The following is a 21,825-nucleotide window of genomic DNA, read 5'->3' on the forward strand; positions in this document are numbered from 1 at the left end:
TTCAAACATGTGACAACAGTTTTGGGAAAGTCCTTTTCTTTTACAGCAAAACTGCCCCCCTGTGTATAAAAATCCAGGTCCATAAAATAAGGCTTTGATGAGTCTGATGAAACCTCAACCCTATTAAATACCTTTGGGATGAACTGGAATGCCAATTATGAGCCAGGACATCTTGTGCAACATCATTACCTTACAGCACATATTCTATTTATGGCTATTTGGCAGAGCCAGGACAAGGGGTTGGCCAATGTGTATTGTAGGAATGGGGGCACCGCAAGTTCATTCTACTGTAAGGCTGACAGGAGTAGTGACAGTGGCAACACTACTTCTGTCAGCTCATCGCTGGAAGCAGCAAGGAGAGGGGGTGCAGGCTGTGCTTTCTTCCCCCCCTTCTCCTCCTAAGCTCACACATAATGAGGGGAGGGAGCAATTTGCCATCTTTGCCCTGGGCATTGGATGATCTTGTCCCAGCACCTCTGTTTGGGCACACATTCCTATATACACACACTTCACAATGATTTAGAAAGCCTTCTCAGAGGAGTGGAGGCTGCAAAGGAGTGGAGGGGGAAGGGTTTACATATTTATGCCATGGTTTTGTAATAGTGGGGATGGTTTACTAAAAATGGAGAGTGCAAACTCTGGTGTAGCTGTAGCCAATTAGCTTCTAACTTCAGCTTGTTAAATTAAGTCTTGAAAAAAAGCCTGGAAGCTGGTTTCTATGAAGAGCTGCACCAGATGTTGCACCCTTCAGTTTTACTAAACCAACCCCCCCTACAAGTTTACTACAGTTTGATTGTCAAGTGTCCACAAACCTTTGACCATATTGGGGTTGATTTTTGCAAAGAATACCCAATCACGTGCAAGAAAAGTAAAAACAAAAAACAAAAAAAAACAGCATTTTTGTTTGCACATGATTGGATGATCGAAGTTAGTAGAGTTTCACCTCATTCACAAAGCTTTGGGGCAAATTTACTTACAAAGTGAAAAAAGTCTATTTGTATTATTCAACCCCATAGTGTATAACCAAGTTCTAAAGGCTTGTTTACATTTGCGGTTGTGAGGCAGCAAAAACATGTAGCTGAGATGCATCCCCCCCACAACTGCTCCCTATTAAGCTGCAAAGGCAGAGACCAGGGCTGTTCACATGCCTCAGTCATGGTGTTTTGCTTGATGGCTGTGGCAGGAATTATACCCCCTGTCACATTCGGCAGGCAATAGCACCCTATGAAGGTGATTTGTTCAACTGCCCTACAACAGCTTGCAGGGCATGCGATTTGTTAGAGCGGAATTTAGGGGGTTAATGCAGGTGGTGTGGAGGCGATAGATTGCCTCCCCACTACCAGGCATTGCCACTAGTGTAAACGAGACCTTAGCCAGTTAGTTCTGGTGTCAGTTTTGTGTGGTTACCAAAGAAAAAAAAATGTCCTAATTGTTCTTTGTACAATCCAAAATGTGACATCATACAGCTTGACTTATGCAAATTAATTTTTTTTGACAATGCTGAATTCATGCAAAAATTATAATTTGCTTCTTTTCTAGGTGATGAAGAAACAGCTGTGAACAATTTCCACTGTGTTTGGCATTATCAGGAACATGTAAAGTGCACTTGGCAACCTGGCCCAAAGACATCACCCAACACAACTTACCGGATCTTTTACTGGTTCGTAAACAGAATATTTGTAGATAAAATATTTGACATGGCAGGCTGTAGCAGAAGATGAGAACATAGTGTCATTACACAGCAGAGCTAGACCAAGAACAGTACTGTGCAAGAGAGAGGTTAGCGAAGAATCAGAAATAACTTGTACAGTGGTGGCGCAAGAGAAAGTAAATTGGTGCTCTACTGGTACAGCATGTAAAGAGGTTGTAAATCACATACTAGCTCATTATGAAATACTTACCTTAAAACGATGCCCTGCAGTGCTAATACCCCCCCCCCCCCCACTCCAGCGGCTGTCACCTTTCCCTGAGTCACTTCCAGGTGGGTTCGTTCGTGGGCTCCAGTGCTGTGATTGGCCAGGTGCCGCTGGTCACGACACAGGTCCTGAAGAAACAGTCACAAGCTTACCGGTAGGTACAAAGATGAAGATTTTATTTCTACTTTAATACCTAATCATTCAGTGGGGTAGAGTTTCCATGACCACCCGGCCCCATGACTAAAGCATAGTCTCTGATATCGAGGGACTGTCCCTGTCCCTCTTTCTTTCTCATTTGTCCCTCATTTGGTCTGATCTATATAGTTGTATATAAAATGCCAGCATAAAGGAGTTGTAGTGGTAAAAAAAAAAAGCACTTGTGGGTTTTAATTAATAACTTTTTTGTATAATTTGCCATTAACCTCCCTGGCAGTATGATTAGTTCTGGTTTTAGATGCTGAAAGCTGTACACTTATTTTGCATGGAAATTTGGCCTTTTATATTGTAGTCCTGTAATTCTTAGGAATTCTTAGGAATAACTCTCTTAAATCTGTTCAAACAAGAGTCTAGCAGACATCCCGGGTATGATAAAGTTTATAATATAATAAATAATAATAAAAATTATTCAATAATGTAATCAAATCCAAAAACACTGAAATTTGCTCATTTGCAGAATTGTCGCTGTCATTAGATTTAGTGTTTGATGACGAATTTCCCCACAAATCGCTATCGCTCAATTCTGCAAGTGATTATAATTTATTATCGCTGTTTTCTAGTTGGTCTAAAATCACTTTTGACATAAAAGGACACTTTTTGGTTGCTATGGACAATCTCCAAATTCAAGGCAGAAAAAAACTGTATTTATAATATAAAAGTGCATGCAGGGCACTGCACAGACCACTAGGGACAAAGGGGGTGTGTAATTTTTTTATACAGTACTGTAAGATTACAGTACTGTGTGTGTTTTTACTTTTTTGAATTTGGCGCCGATCTCCGCTCCTGTGCGCCGTAACGTCACAGGGAACGGAGCTCGGCGGCACTCGGGCACTGTGTGAATCGAGTGGAAGACAGCTCGATCACACAGCGCGGAGGACATCGCTGGATCCAGGGGACAAGGTAAGTAACCTCTCCCTGTATCCAGCGATGCGATCCCAAGTCTGGCTTGGGGTTACCGCTTATGATATTAAAATCCCAACCCGAGCCAGACTCGAGATCACCGCCAGGGAGGTTAAGGAGGCATGGCAGGGGGTGTGTCCTATGCCTACATACTTTTGTTAATAGGTGTCCCTTGTTCCCATTTAAAACAATTGGGAGGTATGCTAAAGTATGTAATGTAGTAATACAATATATCCCCAGCCCCCATATCTGAACTGGATAAGCCACTCGACACTGACAGCAGATCCTTATACAACAGTGGCAGTTCTCTAAGCATCTCTCCCACCTCAGAATTTAGTGATTAGTCTTTAAGGGGTGTGACTGCTTAATTCTGACTGATACACAACCAATCAGCATACAGTTCAACCTTACAGTTAATTTTCTCAAAACTTGTGGCAAAATATAAAATATTCCATGGACTCAACATGCCTCTCAGCAAATAGCTTTGGGTGTCTACTTTCCAAAATGGGGTCATTTGGGGGGGGGGTTGTGCTATCTGGACGAACATTTCAGGGAAGCCCCTGAGGAAGATACAAATGAACCCCTTGTATCGACACGCGTTGGGGAAGGGGACAGGATGGAACGCTAGTTAGTGCATCCACTAAGGATGATCAGCAAACCACCACAATATCAGCTGTTACAGCTCGGTTTTATGCTATTTTAGAGTGGCGTCCTGTAGCGTCATGCAAAGGTGAGTACCCTGTAAGGGATCTTTTCTGTGTTCATAATAAAAGTTTTAACATACTACATTATAAAGTCCCCCATTTATCTATTGATATTACTGTGGCACAAAAGGGGACTCCATTACCATATTGAAGCAAAGAGTGAGGCTACCACAGGAATCCGGATTTACCACTGAATCATTAACAGGTTCCAATGCGTTTATTGACCAAGTCTAATCAGCAAGGTCACACACTCTAAGGTGAGCATCCATTACCTGGGGGGAACACCTGAGTTCACATGCAGCACCTTAACCACTTGCCGGCCGCCCTATAGGCAATTGACGGCTGCAAAGTGGTTTCATAATCCTGACCGGACGTCATATGACGTGATCAGGATTATGAGCCGCTGCGCGACCCCGGGGGCGCGCATCGCGGCGATCGTGTGGTAAAAGGGTGTCAGTCTGACACCCGGCAACTACGATCTCGGTAAAGAGTCTCCGACGGAGACTCTTTACTACGTGATCAGCCGTGTCCAATCACGGCTGATCACAGTGTAAATGGGAAGAGCCGGTGATCGGCTTTCCCTCACTCGCGTCTGTCAGACGCGAGTAGAGGAGAGCCGATCGGCTGCTCCTCTGACAGGGGGGGTCTGTGCTGATCGATTATCAGCACAGCCCCCCCGAGGATGCCCACACTGGACCACCAGGGACGCCACCAGACCACCAGGGAAAAGGTAATCCTCCCTAGACCACCAGGGATGCTAGTCAGCACAATGGATGCCAATCAGTGCCCATAATGGATGCCAATCAGTGCCCACAATGGGCATCACTGATTGGCATGCATTATTGTTTGGCACTGATTGGCATCCATTACTATAGTATAACACCAATGCCGCCTATGAGTGCCCACCTGTGCCGCCTATGAGTGCCCACCTGTGCCGCCTATCAGTGCCCACCTGTGCCGCCTATCAGTGCCCACCCATGCCCATCTGTGCCGCTTATCCATGCCCATCTGTGCCGCCTATCCATGCCCATCTGTGCCGCCCATCTGTGCTGCCCATCCATGCCAATCCGTGCCAGCTATCAGTGCCAATTTGTGCCACCTATCAGTGTCCGTCCGTTTTGCCCATCCGTGTCGCCCATCCGTGTCCCCCATCAGTGCCGCCTATCAGTGCCACATATCAGTGTCCATCAATGCCACCTCATCAGTGCCACTTCATTGGTGCCACATTGGTGCCCATCAGTGCCGCCTTATCAGTGCCCATCAGTGTAGCCCCATCAGTGCCCATCAGTGAAGGAGAAAACGTACTTATTTACAAAGTTTTGAAACTGAAACAAAAAAAAACATTTTTTTTTTCAAAATTTTCGGTATTTTTTTATTTGTAGCGCAAAAAATAAAAACCGTAGAGGTGATCAAATACCACCAAAAGAAAGCTCTATTTGTGGGAAAAAAATGATAAAAATTTCATTTGGGTACAGTGTAGCATGACCGCGCAATTGTCATTCAAAGTGCGACAGCGCTGAAAGCTCAAAATTGGTCTGGGCAGGAAGGTGTTTAAGTGCCCTGTATTGAAGTGGTTAATATTGAATTGATATCACAGCAACCACTGAATTTCATGGATTACATTGGAGCACGTTTGAACTTTGATTGCACAGCACATTGAAACACTTTTTCTCACATACATATATATATTTATATATATATATTAGACATATACATATTATTGTAATAAGGATTTTTTAGTTTGGTTCGCCATTATATTGTTTTTAGGATTTTATTGATTTAGTTTTTTTCTCACCATATGGACGTTTTACCATATCCATTTATATCCACTAGCACTTTATTTGGAATAGTGTTTGTAACTTAGCACGTTATCACTTTATTGCTGTTGACATATAGCACATCTTAAAATTTTTTTCATTTCACTATATGGATTTTATGTTTGAAAGCACAGCGTACTTTAGAATAGTTAACATTAATAAAATGCAGTAAACAGTAAAGTATAAAAGAATTACAAAAAAGCAAACATGATAAAACATAGTGTGTGTGTGTGTGTGTGTGTGTTTGTGTATAATGTATGTATTTATTATAATTTTTTCACACTTCTATTTATAACTGTAACGGTTCCAGGTTTGGGTCTCTAAAAATGTGATGGCATCTTTGGAGACCCTGTGAGAGTGTCTCTTAGTCTGTGCAGTGCTGTACCCTACGCTAATGCTCCACTAGTGTGTGGTAGCATTTAAAACATTCACTGATGCAGATACCTGGTCGGTCAGGACAGGAGGGACAACAATAGCGGGTGTCACGCCTAAATCCGTGCTTGCCACAGACACAACATCTTCTTTGGGGTGCTCGATTGGTAGGGGTACCAGGGAAGACATACGGAAAATGCCTCCCATGCAGCCGGCTCACTGCATTTGCATTTTTGCATTGGAAAGTTGACCACTGCACACACACACATGGGGTTCAGCAGAGCCAATTGGAATAAGTATACAGACACTTTTTTGTAACAGCATCTGGCCTTACGGACGATTAAGTACGGCGCCATCAACTGGTCGTTGAGGTCCACCACTCCCATATTAAGGTTGTATTCGTGGGCACAGAGGAGTTTCTCTACAACACCAGTCACCGTTTGAATTTGGACTGTCGTGTCTGCGTGAAGAGAGGACAGAACGAAAACATTCTTATTATCTTTCAACTTCACAGCAAGCAAATTATTACATCTCAAGCAGGCTCTCTCCCCCCGCCTAAGATGGGAATCTACAAGCCGCTGGGGTAACCCCCGGCGATTAGATCACGCTGTGCCACATGCGCAAATTCCATGATCAAACACGTGACTAAAAAGTGGCACGCTTGTGTAATAATTGTCCACATACAAGTGGTACCCCTTTCCTGAATAAGGGTGACACCAAGTCCCACACAATCATACCAGCGTTCCCTGCCAGTTCTCTGGCTCTATGTAACTATCTCTTCCCTTGTAAACCATAAAACTATATGTATAGCATTTTTCTCTGTCACAGAGCTTATACATCTTGACCCCATATCTGGCACGCTTGCTGGGAAGATACTGTTTCAATAACAAATGGCCATCAGGGACTCATCAACGCAGACAACTTGATCAGCAGTAAACAAGGCTGCAAACTGTTTGTTAAAGTGGTTTATTAGGGGCCGAATTTTGTAGAGCCGATTGTATTCAAGGTAACCCCAAAGACGACAGAGTTCATTGTCATTGAAATGCATGAACCAAAAAATCTACTCATATTGTGTCCTAGTCATGGAGGCAGAGAACACGGGCATATGATGAATTTGGTCAATGGACCAAAATGACTCACTTTTTTTAGTTATGTCCATGAGGAGGGATAGGCCCAGTAAGGTCTTAAATTCAGAGAACTTACTAGGTCTCCAATCTCTGGCAAGGGTCAACTGGGAATTAGTGCCAATAAATTGATCAGCATACAAATTGATTTGGTCCACAATAGATCCATAGAGATCTTCCGTGAAAAACAGCAAATAAAAATCAAGTGGCATAAACTCAACTGTTTCCACCTGAATTCCGGGTTGGCCAGTGAAAGGGGGAAGTACAGGTGCTGCAGAAGTGGTGGGCTCCCAATTCGGATTGGCAAAGGCAGCAGGAAGGGCACTATGGGCTCAACGGGCCTGTCTTTGTCTTCTTGGTGGCTGTGGGACACTACTTGTGCTAGCCAACTCACCAGCTTGAGCTGCACTCATGGGACTCGCTACCTCACCATGTGTTACTGCAGTGCTGGATCTACGACCAGGATGTACTAGGCCGTTGGTGCTTGCCAGTTCACCAGAAGGATGAGCGGCACTAGTACTGGCTCTCTGCTCCATACAAGAGCCCTGCTGTTCTTGCACCTCAACAGCAGAAGAACAAGGTCGGGTATGCCTGACCTTGGTAGGGACCACTTCTCCGTCATCAGAACTATCTGTCAGGGTGCCGCTGCTGTCTACAGGATCATATTCTGAGCCTGAATCTGACAGATGGGTGACTTCCTCTTTACTCTTATCTGTAACGCTCCGAAACATGTAGGCCTCTTCACTAGTGTGTAGACACACAAAAGGGAGACGGGGCAAAAAAGGGGGGCAGCAGTGGGACTTTATATGAAACAAGACATTGGGGGTCAATTAAATCAATCAATAAAATAGTATTTTATTGGCGTTGCACGGGGAGATACTACAATACATTAACAATACGTCAATACTGTAATACATAAATCTTTTTGCAGAAAAAAATATACAATAAGATGAAATGTAAGTAGATAATAAATAGTAAATAAATATATATAAATAAATACTAGATAAAAAATATGTAGAAAAATATATATATAATAGTAACATAGTCAATTCATAATATATAAGCATTAATATATATACTTCATATTATCATAACGTAATTGCACATCATTGGTAGCCGATCAATAGTATATCCCAAAGTGCATATATAGTGGAAACCAATAAAATGAATTGATGATTTAAATAGATACATCAAACCCATGGGGGAATCTTGGTTATTGGGGCATAACATCCACTAGTAAAAAGCTCGACGCGTTTCGTGGACTGTTTCCACTCATCAGGAGCCGCTATAAAAAATTGGGGGTACCTGTGATAAAGACATATACTGAGTATTAAAAATCAATGGTAATTGATTATAAAGGAAAAGAGGGGGCATACGAAGTGGTCCCATCCACTCTTACCTATAGAATAACAAAAATTGCATATGGATCTCATGGTAGTGACGATTTTAGATCGGAGGCATAGTTGAGGGGGAATCTGCATCTTTCCAGGAGTTGAGGTGACATCCGAGAAGCCGGCAAGCAGGCCAGAAGTGAGAAGGACCAGTATATGTCTTTATCACAGGTACCCCCAATTTTTTATAGCGGCTCCTGATGAGTGGAAACAGTCCACGAAACGCGTCAAGCTTTTTACTAGTGGATGTTATGCCCCAATAACCAAGATTCCCCCATGGGTTTGATGTATCTATTTAAATCATCAATTCATTTTATTGGTTTCCACTATATATGCACTTTGGGATATACTATTGATCGGCTACCAATGATGTGCAATTACGTTATGATAATATGAAGTATATATATTAATGCTTATATATTATGAATTGACTATGTTACTATTATATATATATTTTTCTACATATTTTTTATCTAGTATTTATTTATATATATATTTATTTACTATTTATTATCTACTTACATTTCATCTTATTGTATATTTTTTTCTGCAAAAAGATTTATGTATTACAGTATTGACGTATTGTTAATGTATTGTAGTATCTCCCCGTGCAACGCCAATAAAATACTATTTTATTGATTGATTTAATTGACCCCCAATGTCTTGTTTCATATAAAGTCCCACTGCTGCCCCCCTTTTTTGCCCCGTCTCCCTTTTGTGTGTCTAAATAATAGGGATGGAGCTCTGTGTACTGGATGGTCACGGCTCATATAAAGTCCCACCTGTATCCTTTCTATATTCTTCACTAGTGTACCTTTGATTGGACATTTTGGCTTCTAAATTTACTGGAACAACTAGTGTGGCTCACAGGAAGAAAAGAGCACTTGACTGTCAGTGACTGCTTCAAACACTACCAAAAAAACCTGGGCCTACCACTAACTGCCCTGATGCTGATTAGTGGCACAAATGACACTAGTATATTGATCAGTGAAAAATCTGACAACTGTACTGAATGACACTGTGACTGGGAGTGAAGGAGTTAACTGGGGGGAGGGGGGCGATCCAGGGGTAATGGGGGGGGGGGGGGCAAGTGTACCTATGTGTACTGGTGTTAGTGTAGAGTTGGTGCAACTTACTGTGAGATGTCTCCTCTCTGGAACGAAAAGAGTTCCACAAGGGGAGATGACATCTCTTCCCCTGCCTGTGTTTACAATTATAAGCAGGGGAAGGAGTTCATTCACCAGAACCAATCAGCAGGTCCAGGCCATAAATCATTGACCTGGACTTGAATATTGATCAGTTCTGGGACGAATCTGATGGTCGCGAGCGATCCGTAATCATCTGATCCCCCCTTAGGGGAGGGTGGACTCTCTGACAGGTCCGTCCCTGCACAGAGTGCAAAGACGGACTTATCATCCGCCTGCTTAACGGGGATCAACAGAGCGATCCCCACTGAGTAAGCAGAGTAGTAAAAACGAACAGCCCCGTGTGAAAGGGGCCTAACATTAAAAATTACATTTAATGAAATATATATATAAAAATGGAATAAAAAACCTCTAGATGTAATGTTTGTTAAAAAAATGTATTCCATACCTAAATGCTCATTAATTCCTGCAAATGATGAAAAAATAAATACTCAAAAATGATATAAATTAAAATAAATATATGGTGAAGAAAAAAAAAATCCTAAAAAGTTAAGCCTTCTACACAGTTGTTTCTATTTCAGTTAATGGCTGTGTTTCAATCTGCATATCCAATTGATGATCATTATGATCTGCTTGGTATAATTGGTTATTCATAAACCTCACTCTAATCCTACAAAATCCCTAACTTTGTGCAAGTGTAGAGTGTGCAAGTGTAAGAACTGATGCTGGTTTGAATCCAAAGGGTAGTCACGCCAAATATTAATTTGGTCTAGATTTTTCTTCTGTTCACTCACTTTGCATTTTGTAAATTGATAATATTAAACAATTGAAATATATATATTTTTAAAGCATTCTTACATTGCAGATTTATTCACACCTGGCTAAAACTTTTGCACAGTAATGTATATCTTTTTCTTTACAAGATACATACAGTTCATTTTTTTGTATCTTTGATATCACAAGAAGAAATTAATCCTCCTACATAAGTTTTACAGGTATATCTGCTGTCTTCCCCTTTCTACACTCTTTGGAAAGTGCAGATTGTGCTAAAAATATTTCTTCCTCTTTCAGCAGCACATAGGGGTGGGTGAGGATACTGGACTTACACTGTGCGAAAGCTGATTAGAGGAAAGGGACACCCCCCCCCCCCCCACCTCCACATAGGCAGAGGAAAGAAGGAACATGCAGAGCTGTAGTCTGAATAGACAAGCTCCCTGCTAATCTACCTTTAAGCTTCCTCCCTGGCACAAATGTTCAGCTCATGTTATCACGTGTCCAAGAACTTGTCAGAAGTGACTCATGCTGATAACAGAGGAACTGAGCACCAGAGAGAAATGGCACTTAGAGCTTTGGAGAGAGATAAGTAAACACTACAGATAGATGTTCTTTAGTTTCAAATCTTCTTTTTATTTTATTTAATATATATTCAAATTCACATATACAGCTATAGAACAAATACATTCAATAGTTCCCCAAACATACTTATTTCTTTTCCTTCCCCCACCCATATCCCTCCACCCCTCCAAACCTCTCCACCTCCAATTCCCCCCACCCAATTATATTAGATACCCATTATAAACAACAACTTATCAAAAAAATATAAATAAATACAAAATTAAACATTCTGGTTTTTCCTTTCTCCCTCCCTCCTCCCCTCCCCATTTTCACTCTCTCCTTCATTCATAACTCTTACATCCCTTTCACTCTTGCTCTCTACTCACACCACTTTCCCCAAATTTTAACAAATTTCCTATAATTACCTCTTTTCCTATATATGTATTCCTCCTTTTTTATTATATCTTTAACTACTTCCATCCATTCCTTTACTGTGGGTGCTTCCCTCCTCTGCCATTTGTACGCGATTAATTTTCTCCCTTGAAAAAGGCATCTGATTACCGCTATCTGGATATCCCCCAGGACCTCCTCCTCTTCTATCAATCCCATTATACAGATTTTGGCTTCTACTTCTAAAGATAACCCAAGCACTTGATTTATTTTTCCTATTATTCCTTCCCAATATCTATATAATCTTGGGCATCGCCAGATCATGTGTATCAAATCCCCTCTTCGATCTCCACATCTTGGACATTCTGCATCTTGCCTACTCCCAAACCTAAACAACTTAAAGGGGGTATAATATACCCTATGTATTAAATACATTTGAGATATAATATGTGATGGGGATAATGAAACTTTCGTGCCCAGCGCCAAAACCCTCTCCCACTGTTCAACCGATATTGGGCCCACGTCTCCCTCCCATTTTACCCTTTTTTTTCTCCTCTATCACCCCTTCTTGTTCTGTTCTTTTTAGGTACCCATATATATCTGAGATAACTCCTTTCGATGTATTACTATTTATAATTCTCCTGAATACTGGCATCTTGCTCCACTCCAAAACCCTTCCTCTGAATTGTGCCTCTAACGCATGTTTTATTTGTATATAATTGAAGAAGGTATGGGCAGGTAACCCATATTCATCCCTTAGTTCCTGGAATGTTTTCAACCTCCCATCCCTGTACAGTTGTGCCAAGAAGTGGACGCCCCTCCGATCCCATTCTACTAATCTCCCCATTTTTTTTAATTTCCTCTAAATTTTTATTTTCCCATATTGGGGAAAATTCCATATATCCTTTATAGCCCAAAATTACTTTTACCTCCTCCCAACATTTGACCATCAGTTGAACTGTAGGGCATCTGGACCTAAATGAATCGGCCTCCACTGCTTCCACAACCGTATCATGCGGGGTATCCCACCCCAAGGGGCAACCTCCCTTCTCCTCTATTACTACTAAATTACCTCCTTTCATATACTGTAATTGTGCAGCCAAAAAATAATATCTCATGTTGGGTAGTGCCAACCCTCCCAATTCCCTTGGTCTCTGTAATACTTGTAAACTAATTCTTGCCACTCCATTCTTCCATATTACTTCTCTGAACAAACTTTCCATTTTTTTAAACCAGTATTTTGGAATCCAAACTGGTGAATTCTGTATAACATACAATATTTGAGGCATCCACACCATCTTTATTAAGTTGCACCTACCAGCTACTGACAGGGGGCTCCATACTCTGATTTTCCGCTTTAATTTTGACATAAGTGGTACTAAGTTCCCTGCTATGTACTGCCTCGGATCTGGCGTCATGTTAACTCCCAAATACTTTATTTGCTTAACTATTTTAATTTGGGATACCTGTACTGGCAATGGAGTATTCAGGGGATCCACTGGAAGGAGGACTGATTTTTCCCAGTTGATTACAAGTCCAGAAAAATATCCAAATTCTTTTATTAATGTCATTGCCGCCACCAATGAGGGCCCCGTATCCCCCAAAAACAGTAGCACGTCATCTGCATACATAGCGACCTTTTCCTCTTCATTCCCCCTTTTAAATCCCTTAATATCCTGCGCCTCTCTCAAGGCTACGGCCAGAGGCTCCACCGAGAGGGCGAAAAGCAGGGGAGACAAAGGGCACCCCTGTCTTGTCCCCCTCTCCAGGTAGAACCCCTCTGAGCATTCCCCATTTATCCTTACTTTCGCCCTTGGTCCTGTATACAGCACTCTTATCCAATGCATAAATCTCGGCCCAAATTGGAATTCCGTTAACACCTTCCTCAAATAATGCCATTCCACACTGTCTAAGGCTTTCATCGCATCTAAGGACATGACTGCTCTGCTCCCTTCATTTTCTGACGGAATCTGAATATTTAAATAGGCACGTCTCACATTCATATTTGTGGACCGCCCTGGGATAAACCCAGTTTGGTCCTGGTGTACTAGTTTTGTAATTATATTTTTTACCCTTGTTGCAAGTACTTTTGCCAGAATCTTAACATCTGAACACAGTAACCATATAGGTCGATATGATGCAGTCTCCAATTGATTTTTCCCTTCTTTTGCCAAGACCACCACTGTGGCTTCCATCATTGATGGCGGCAACTTCCCCGCTTCAAAGGCCCCATTAACCACCTGTAGGAGAGCAGGTAAAAGTATATCCCCAAATTTTTTATAAATCTCTATCGGTAGTCCATCCGGACCTGGGGCCTTCTGATTTATCATTCCTGCTGTTACTTTTTGCAACTCCTCCAGAGTCAATGGGGCCTCCAAACCCTCCCTATCTTCCTCCGATAAACTGGGTAGTGTTATTTTCCCGAAAAATTCCTGCATTTCCCCTTCTACATTGGGATTTGAGATTTTATATAATTCCTCGTAATATTTTCTAAACACTTCCACTATCTCAGATATTGACTTCCTTATACCTCCCTCCCTGTCCAAGATCGCCAGTATTATTGGGGATTAGGGATGAGCTTCGTGTTCGAGTCGAACGCATGTTCGACTCGAACATTGGTCGTTCGTGCGTTCGCCGAATTCCGAACGTTTGGGCCGTTCGCGGCAAAATTCGTGTGGCCCACAATGCACTGCGATGGCGCAATGCATTGCTGTCTCACGATTGGCCAAGCATGCACTGTGACCCCGCATGCTTGGCCAATCGCAGCGCCAGTAGCGGGAAGAGCAATGGTTGGCCACAGGCATCCTGCCTGTGGCCAATCATAGCTCAGACTGTGTAGTGCACGCCCCACACTATATAAAGCTGCCTTTCAGGCGGCCTCGTGTAGTGTTTGTTAGCATCTGAAGCAGTGGGTGTTCTGTGTACCTTCAACACAGTTACACACCAATCGTTTTTGGCTGATTTACTATTTTGCTCTTGTGTAGTGGTTACTGTCTGTGCCCTGACCGCAGTATACACCACTATATTCACCTCACCTATATAGCTAGTGATCTAGCTTTAATAATAGAGCTTGCAGTCAGTAGTGTTAGTGCGTGCTGTCTGCGTGCTCTGTACCCAGTACATACCACTATATACACCTACATAGCTGTTCTCTATTTGAGCCCGATTGTCATTTGCTGGAGTTATTGGAAGTTGTGTGTGCCTCCAGCACAGCACAGTATACATCTGTATATACCCCTTTAACTCTGCTGTTTTCTTGTTATTGTCTGCGTGCCCTGACCGCAGTATACACCGTGATATTCACCTCACCTATATAGCTAGTGGTCCATCTTTAACAATAGAGCTTGCAGTCAGCAGTGTCACTCAGGAGATAGTGCGTGCTGTGTGCCTGCTCTGTATCCAGTACATACCGCTATTATCCACCTACATAGCTGTTCTGTATTTGGGCCCGATTGACATCTGCTGGAGTTATTGGAAGTTGTGTGTGCTTTCAGCACAGCACAGTATACATCTGTATATACCCCTTTAACTCTGCTGTTTTCTTGTTATTGTCTGCGTGCCCTGACCGCAGTATACACCGTGATATTCACCTCACCTATATAGCTAGTGGTCCATCTTTAACAATAGAGCTTGCAGTCAGCAGTGTCACTCAGGAGATAGTGCGTGCTGTGTGCCTGCTCTGTACCCAGTACATACCGCTATTATCCACCTACATAGCTGTTCTGTATTTGGGCCCGATTGGCATCTGCTGGAGTTATTGGAAGTTGTGTGTGCTTCCAGCACAGCACAGTATACATCTGTATATACCCCTTTAACTCTGCTGTTCTATAAAAAAGGCATCTGCAGGAGTTAGTGGGTGTTGTGTGCCTCCAGCACAATATAAACTACCCAACTACTGTTTTACCCAACTCCCTTCAGGCCATTACCATGTCTGGAAGGCCAGCAAGGAGAGGCAGACAGGCGGGAGCCGATAAAAGAGGGCAAGCAGGCTCTGTGTCTAGAGACAACAGTGCTGGTCGGGGACGCGGTGCATTGTCATCAGCACGTGGCCATGGGACATGCTTGTCCTTCTTTTCTGCAGCTGGACATGTTGAACCGCAACATGCCAACGACTTGGTAGAGTGGATGACCAAGCCCTCTTCATCCTCCTCATCCTCTCTCACCCAGTCTCAGGGTAGTAGAAAAGCAGCTGCCAACACATCGTCGTCCCTCCTCTCAATGTCATCATCAGTGACTCCTTCCCTAGACCCACCACGTCCTCCTGAGGAGTCTCCTGAACTCTTTGAGCACAGTGTTGGGTACATGCTCCAGGAGGATGCCCAGTGTTTGGTGGGCTCTGATGATGACACTCAGCTAGAGGAAGGCAGTAGCGTGAGCACAGAGAGAGGGGATGCTCAAGAAGGACAGCAATCTGGCAGTAATGTTCCACAAGCTGCAGCATACTGCCAGGTTTGCTACAGCGATGAAGAGGGAGGGGATGATGAGGGCACTGACTCCACGTGGGTGCCTGGAAGGAGGGAGGAGGAGGAGGAGGAGGAGGAGGCACATGTCCAACGAGGCAGGATGCCCTCCGGGGGCCAGCTTAGGGGCAGCACACCAACTGAATCACACCGCAGAGCTCCGCCTGCGCAGAGCGCTTCCTCTGCGCAGAGCGCTTCCTCTGCGCGTTATTCTAAAAGTTCTTTGGTGTGGGCCTTTTTTGAGACGAGTGCATCAGATCGCACCGCTGCTATTTGCAACATTTGTCTCAAGCGTATCTCACGTGGCCAAAACATCAGCCGCTTGGGCACCACATGCTTGACCAGACATATGTTGACCTGCCATGCAGCTCGTTGGCAAGCATACCTCAAAGACCCACACCAAAGAACAAAGCGGACCTCTCCTTGCTCCTCATCAGCTGGCATCTCCAACCCCACTAGACCTTCAGTCCTCTCTGAAACCTGCTCTGAGAGGAATGAAGGTGTAGAATTAGGTGTGTCACAGCCAAGTGCTTCCGGGAACTCTGCTAGTGGTACATCCACGTCCGATTATAGCAGACAAATGTCCCTGCCCCAGCTGCTGGACCGGCGGAAGAAATTTACTCCCAGCCATCCACATGCCCAGCGGTTGAATGCTAGCTTGGCTAAATTGCTAGCACTTCAACTGCTGCCTTTTCAGTTGGTAGATTCGGCCCCCTTCCGTGAGTTTGTACAATGTGCGGTTCCTCAGTGGCAGGTCCCCAAACGCCACTTTTTCTCACGGAAGGCAATTCCGGCTCTCTACCGGCATGTGGAAGGCAATGTCCTTGCCTCGCTGGACAGGGCGGTCAGCCGTAAGGTGCATATTACCGCTGACTCATGGTCCAGCAGGCATGGACAGGGACGTTACCTGTCTTTCACGGCCCATTGGGTCACTCTTCTGGCTGCTGGGAAGGATGCAGGACAAGGTGCAGTAGTATTGGAGGTTGTTCCGCCACCACGCCTCCAAAATGCTACTATTAGTTGTGACACACCTCTCTCCTCCACCCCCTCCTCTTCTTCTTCCTCCACGGCCTCTTCCAGTGCTCTGTCCTCAGAACCAGCGGTGCTCCGTAGGCGTTGCAGGGGCTACGCAAGTATGCAGGCAAAACGATGCCATGCCGTGCTTGCGCTGGTTTGTTTGGGGGACAGGAGCCACACTGGGGCGGATGTTTTGTCAGCTCTGCAGGGGCAGGCCGAGAGGTGGTTGACGCCACGCCAGCTTAAGCCAGGAATGGTGGTTTGCGACAATGGCACCAACCTCCTCTCCGCCCTCCGACAGGGACAACTGACCCATGTGCCCTGTGTAGCTCACGTCCTTAACCTGGTGGTGCAGCGGTTCTTGGGCAGGTACCCCGGCTTACAGGATGTCCTGAAACAGGCCAGGAGAGTCTGTGTGCATTTCCGCCGATCATTTAATGCCTGTGCTCGGCTGGCTGAGCTCCAAAAGGAGTTGAACCTGCCCAAGAACCGCCTTATATGTGACATGCCTACCAGATGGAACTCAACATTGGCCATGCTGCAGCGGCTGCACACGCAGCAGAGGGCCATCAATGAGTACCTGTGCGACTACGGCACCAGGACAGGGTCAGGAGAGCTTGGTTTTTTCTCACCACGCCAGTGGGGCATGATCAGGGATGCATGCACTGTCCTGTCACCGTTTGAGGAGGCCACAAGGATGGTGAGCAGTGACAGTGCATGCATCAGTGACACTATACCTCTTGTCCACCTCTTGGAGCATACGCTGCGTGGAATAATGGACAGGGCACTTGAGGCAGAACAGAGGCAGGAAGAGGAGGACTTCCTTGCCTCTCAAGGCCCCCTTTATCCAGACAGTGTTCCTGCTGTGCCACCCATCACACAGGAAGAGGGTGAGGAGGAGGAAGAGGAGGAGGAGGATGATTGTGTCAGCATGGAGGTGGAGGCTGGCACTCAGCATCAGCAGCAGCAGTCTTATAGGGATGATTTACAGTCCCAAGAAACACGTGGACTTGTACGTGGCTGGGAGGAGGTAGCTGCGGATCATGTTGTCCTTAGTGACCCAGAGGACTCCGGACCGAATGCCTCAGCTAACCTACGCTGCATGGCCTCCCTGATCCTGCAAAGCCTGCGGAAGGATCCTCGTATTCTTCGGATCAAGGAGAGGGACCATTACTGGCTGGCCACTCTCCTTGATCCACGGTACAAGGGTAAGGTTGCCGACCTTATCTTGCCATCGCAGAGGGAGCAGAGGATGAGACATCTCCGGGAGGCCTTGCAGAAAGCTCTGTGCAACGCGTTCCCAGAGACTGGGAGGTCACAAACTCCTGGTCCTGGACAACGTGTTGCTGAGGCATCAGTCAGAAGGAGCGGTGGAGAAGGTGGCCGTCTGACTGATGCGTTCAGACAATTTTTTAGTCCGCAGCCCCAAGGTATGATTGGTTCCAGCACCCATCGCCAGCGTCTAATTTACATGGTGCAGGAATACCTAGGGGCAAGGTCAGACTTGGACACCTTTCCCACTGAAAATCCTCTGGCTTACTGGGTCTTGAGGATGGATCACTGGCCAGAGCTTGCACAGTATGCAATTGAGCTACTGGCCTGTCCTGCATCCAGCGTTCTTTCGGAACGCACCTTCAGTGCTGCTGGTGGCTTCGTTACCGATCACAGGGTGCGCCTGTCCACCGAATCAGTTGATCGACTGACCTTCATCAAGATGAATCAGTCTTGGATCACCCACAGCTACCAAGCACCTGAAGCTGATGTAACCGAATAATTTTTTTGAAATACCACATCCCTTCAAGACTGCCTATGCTGATGCTGAGTGACTGTCCTGTTATGTTGATTGTCTATCCTCTTCCTCCTCCGCTGATATGTTGGAAGAACATTTTTGGTTCTGGGTGATGCCAGCAGCCCAATTTTTCTGCCCCTGTTTAACAGGGGCGTTTAAGTACAATTTTTGATGCAATGCTTTGCAGCAGGGCTAATTCCTGCAAAAAAACTAGAGTGTATGGCAGAGGTTGCAGTGTGATGGCACCAGTGCCTAAGGCCCAATTTTTCTGCCCCTGTTTAACAGGGGTGTTTAAGTACAATTTTTGATGCAATGCTTTGCAGCAGGGCTAATTCCTGCAATAAAACTAGAGTGTATGGCAGAGGTTGCAGTGTGATGGCACCAGTGCCTAAGGCCCAATTTTTCTGCCCCTGTTTAACAGGGGCGTTTAAGTACAATTTTTGATGCAATGCTTTGCAGCAGGGCTAATTCCTGCAATAAAACTAGAGTGTATGGCAGAGGTTGCAGTGTGATGGCACCAGTGCCTAAGGCCCAATTTTTCTGCCCCTGTTTAACAGGGGCGTTTAAGTACAATTTTTGATGCAATGCTTTGCAGCAGGGCTAATTCCTGCAATAAAACTAGAGTGTATGGCAGAGGTTGCAGTGTGATGGCACCAGTGCCTAAGGCCCAATTTTTCTGCCCCTGTTTAACAGGGGCGTTTAAGTACAATTTTTGATGCAATGCTTTGCAGCAGGGCTAATTCCTGCAATAAAACTAGAGTGTATGGCAGAGGTTGCAGTGTGATGGCACCAGTGCCTAAAGCCCAATTTTTCTGCCCCTGTTTAACAAGGGCGTTTAAGTACAATTTTTGATGCAATGCTTTGCAGCAGGGCTAATTCCTGCAATAAAACTAGAGTGTATGGCAGAGGTTGCAGTGTGATGGCACCAGTGCCTAAGGCCCAATTTTTCTGCCCCTGTTTAACAGGGGCGTTTAAGTACAATTTTTGATGCAATGCTTTGCAGCAGGGCTAATTCCTGCAATAAAACTAGAGTGTATGGCAGAGGTTGCAGTGTGATGGCACCAGTGCCTAAGGCCCAATTTTTCTGCCCCTGTTTAACAGGGGTGTTTAAGTACAATTTTTGATGCAATGCTTTGCAGCAGGGCTAATTCCTGCAATAAAACTAGAGTGTATGGCAGAGGTTGCAGTGTGATGGCACCAGTGCCTAAGGCCCAATTTTTCTGCCCCTGTTTAACAGGGACATGTAATTACAATTCTTGATATAATATTTCACAGGAGGGCCCCTTCCTGTGCCCACCCAGAGTAACGGTGAGGACTTATAGTGTTGTGGCACCAGCACCACAACCACCAAAGGTCAATTTTTCTACCACTGTTCAACAATGGCATGTAATTACAATTCTTGATATAATCGTTCACAGCAGGGCGCTCCAGCGGCCACCAAGAGTCACTTTGAAGGCTTACAATGTTGTTGCAAAACCAACACCTTGTTCCGCCATTTCTGCAGAGCATATAGGGCAGGCCCCTACTTTCAAACATCCAATTTACAAACATCTCCTACTTGCAAACGGAAGGAGACAACAGCAAGTGAGATGAAAAAAGATGGACGACAAAACAAATTATACAGGGGTGATAACCCTTCCCTATGTTTTCCAAAAAGCTTAAAGATATTTTTTTTGACTGGAGCTACACTTTAAAAATGTACCGGTTGAAAATGACAAACAGATTCAACTTAACACAACAAACCTACACAGTCCCTGTCTTGTTTGCACCGCCTGTATACTGCTGTTCTGAGTATATAGGGCCTGGGGGCCACACGCATTTCCTTTTTTTAATATGGGTACGGGGTTCCCCTTAATATGCGTACAAGACCCAAATAGGCTGGTAATGGGCAGGGAGGGCTACCCATGCCATTTTTCTGAATGATTTTCAACCATATTGCATGAACCAGATATAACATTAAAACCGCAAGCAGTTTTAAATGGTGTTATTTCCGTTTAATGTCATTTTGTGCAGGGACTGTTCTAAACACGGGAAACACGTGGCACTTCACAGGCATACTATAGACACCCCCCAGGCACCATATTTAAAGGAATATTTCACTTTTTTTTCACTTTAATCGTCATTAAAATCAGTGCTCCCGCCAAAACGGTAGTTTTTAAAACTTTTTTTTGTAGTGACCCATGTCCCCTGAGGCAGGAGGCAGATCGCCAAACCCTTTTTAGCACACTATCTTGCATATTAGCCGTTAAAATTAGCACTTTCCAATTCGAACGTTCGAGTCCCATAGACTTCAATGGGGTTCTAACGTTCGTGCCGAACGCGGGGGTCGTTCGCAAGTTCTGGTGCGAACCGAATCGGGGGGTGTTCGGCTCATCCCTATTGGGGATGAACTATTTGATTTGGCAATTAATGATAAAACTCTCCCCACTTGCTCCCCTTCTCCAAAGAGGGACTGCTTCTGGAACTGCCTTTTCTTCTCCTCTTTCTCCCATATAAGTCTTTTATAGTCTACCTGACTCTCCTCCCAATCTCTATAACTCTCTTCTGAAGGGGACCTTAAATACCTTTCTTCTGACCTCCTTATCTTCTCTTTTGCTTCTATTTCCTTAGCTGTCCCATTTTTCTTAATCTGGGATATTTTTTTATTAGTTCCCCCCTTAGAAAGGCTTTCAGGGCATCCCACATTATTCCCAAAGATGTAGAACCTACATTTATGCTCAAAAATTCTTTTAAATTCGCTTTTACCCCCTCCATGTTATCCATTAATTCTAACCAGAATGGATTTATTTTCCATTCCCTTCTACTGCATCCTCTCCCTATTGTCATTGAGAGAGTTACAGGTGAATGGTCTGAGATTCCCCTTGGTTCGTACTCCACCTTCTCCACCATCCCCAGCGCTTCTTCATTACATAGCACCATATCGATCCTGGACAAGGTGGAGTATGTCCTGGAATGGCAAGAATACTGTTTCCTTAATGGGTTCCACCTTCTCCATATGTCCACAAAACCTGTTTCTTCACAGAATTGGAATAGCAACCCACTGGGTCCCTCCCTACTACCTGCCCTCTGTGGGAACCTATCTATTTTCCGGTCCATTATCATATTAAAATCCCCCGCTATTATAACCGGGATTCCAGGCTTATCAATTATAAATTTCAACAGTTCATTTAATATTTCCGCATTAAATGGTGGTGGGATATACACACTTGCAATCACACATACTTGGTTTTCTATACCGCAAAACAGAAA

At 44.4% G+C, this 21,825-nt stretch overlaps 1 protein-coding gene across 1 annotated transcript in view; it reads left to right on the forward strand.

Annotated features, from left to right (window-relative positions):
- The window catches only part of LOC143999439 (interleukin-13 receptor subunit alpha-1-like), a 220,936-nt gene that overhangs the window by 114,042 nt on the left and 85,069 nt on the right, over positions 1 to 21,825 (forward strand). Inside the window, exon 4 of the mRNA XM_077493983.1 lies at positions 1,540 to 1,660. Coding sequence (XP_077350109.1) covers positions 1,540 to 1,660 — 121 coding nt within the window. The remainder of the gene's footprint in view (positions 1 to 1,539; positions 1,661 to 21,825) is intronic.

The sequence above is a fragment of the Lithobates pipiens genome, unplaced genomic scaffold, assembly GCF_037356315.1.
Source record: "Lithobates pipiens isolate NorthernLeopardFrog02 unplaced genomic scaffold, aLitPip1_a1.2 Scaffold_1, whole genome shotgun sequence".
Classification (NCBI taxonomy): domain Eukaryota; kingdom Metazoa; phylum Chordata; class Amphibia; order Anura; family Ranidae; genus Lithobates; species Lithobates pipiens.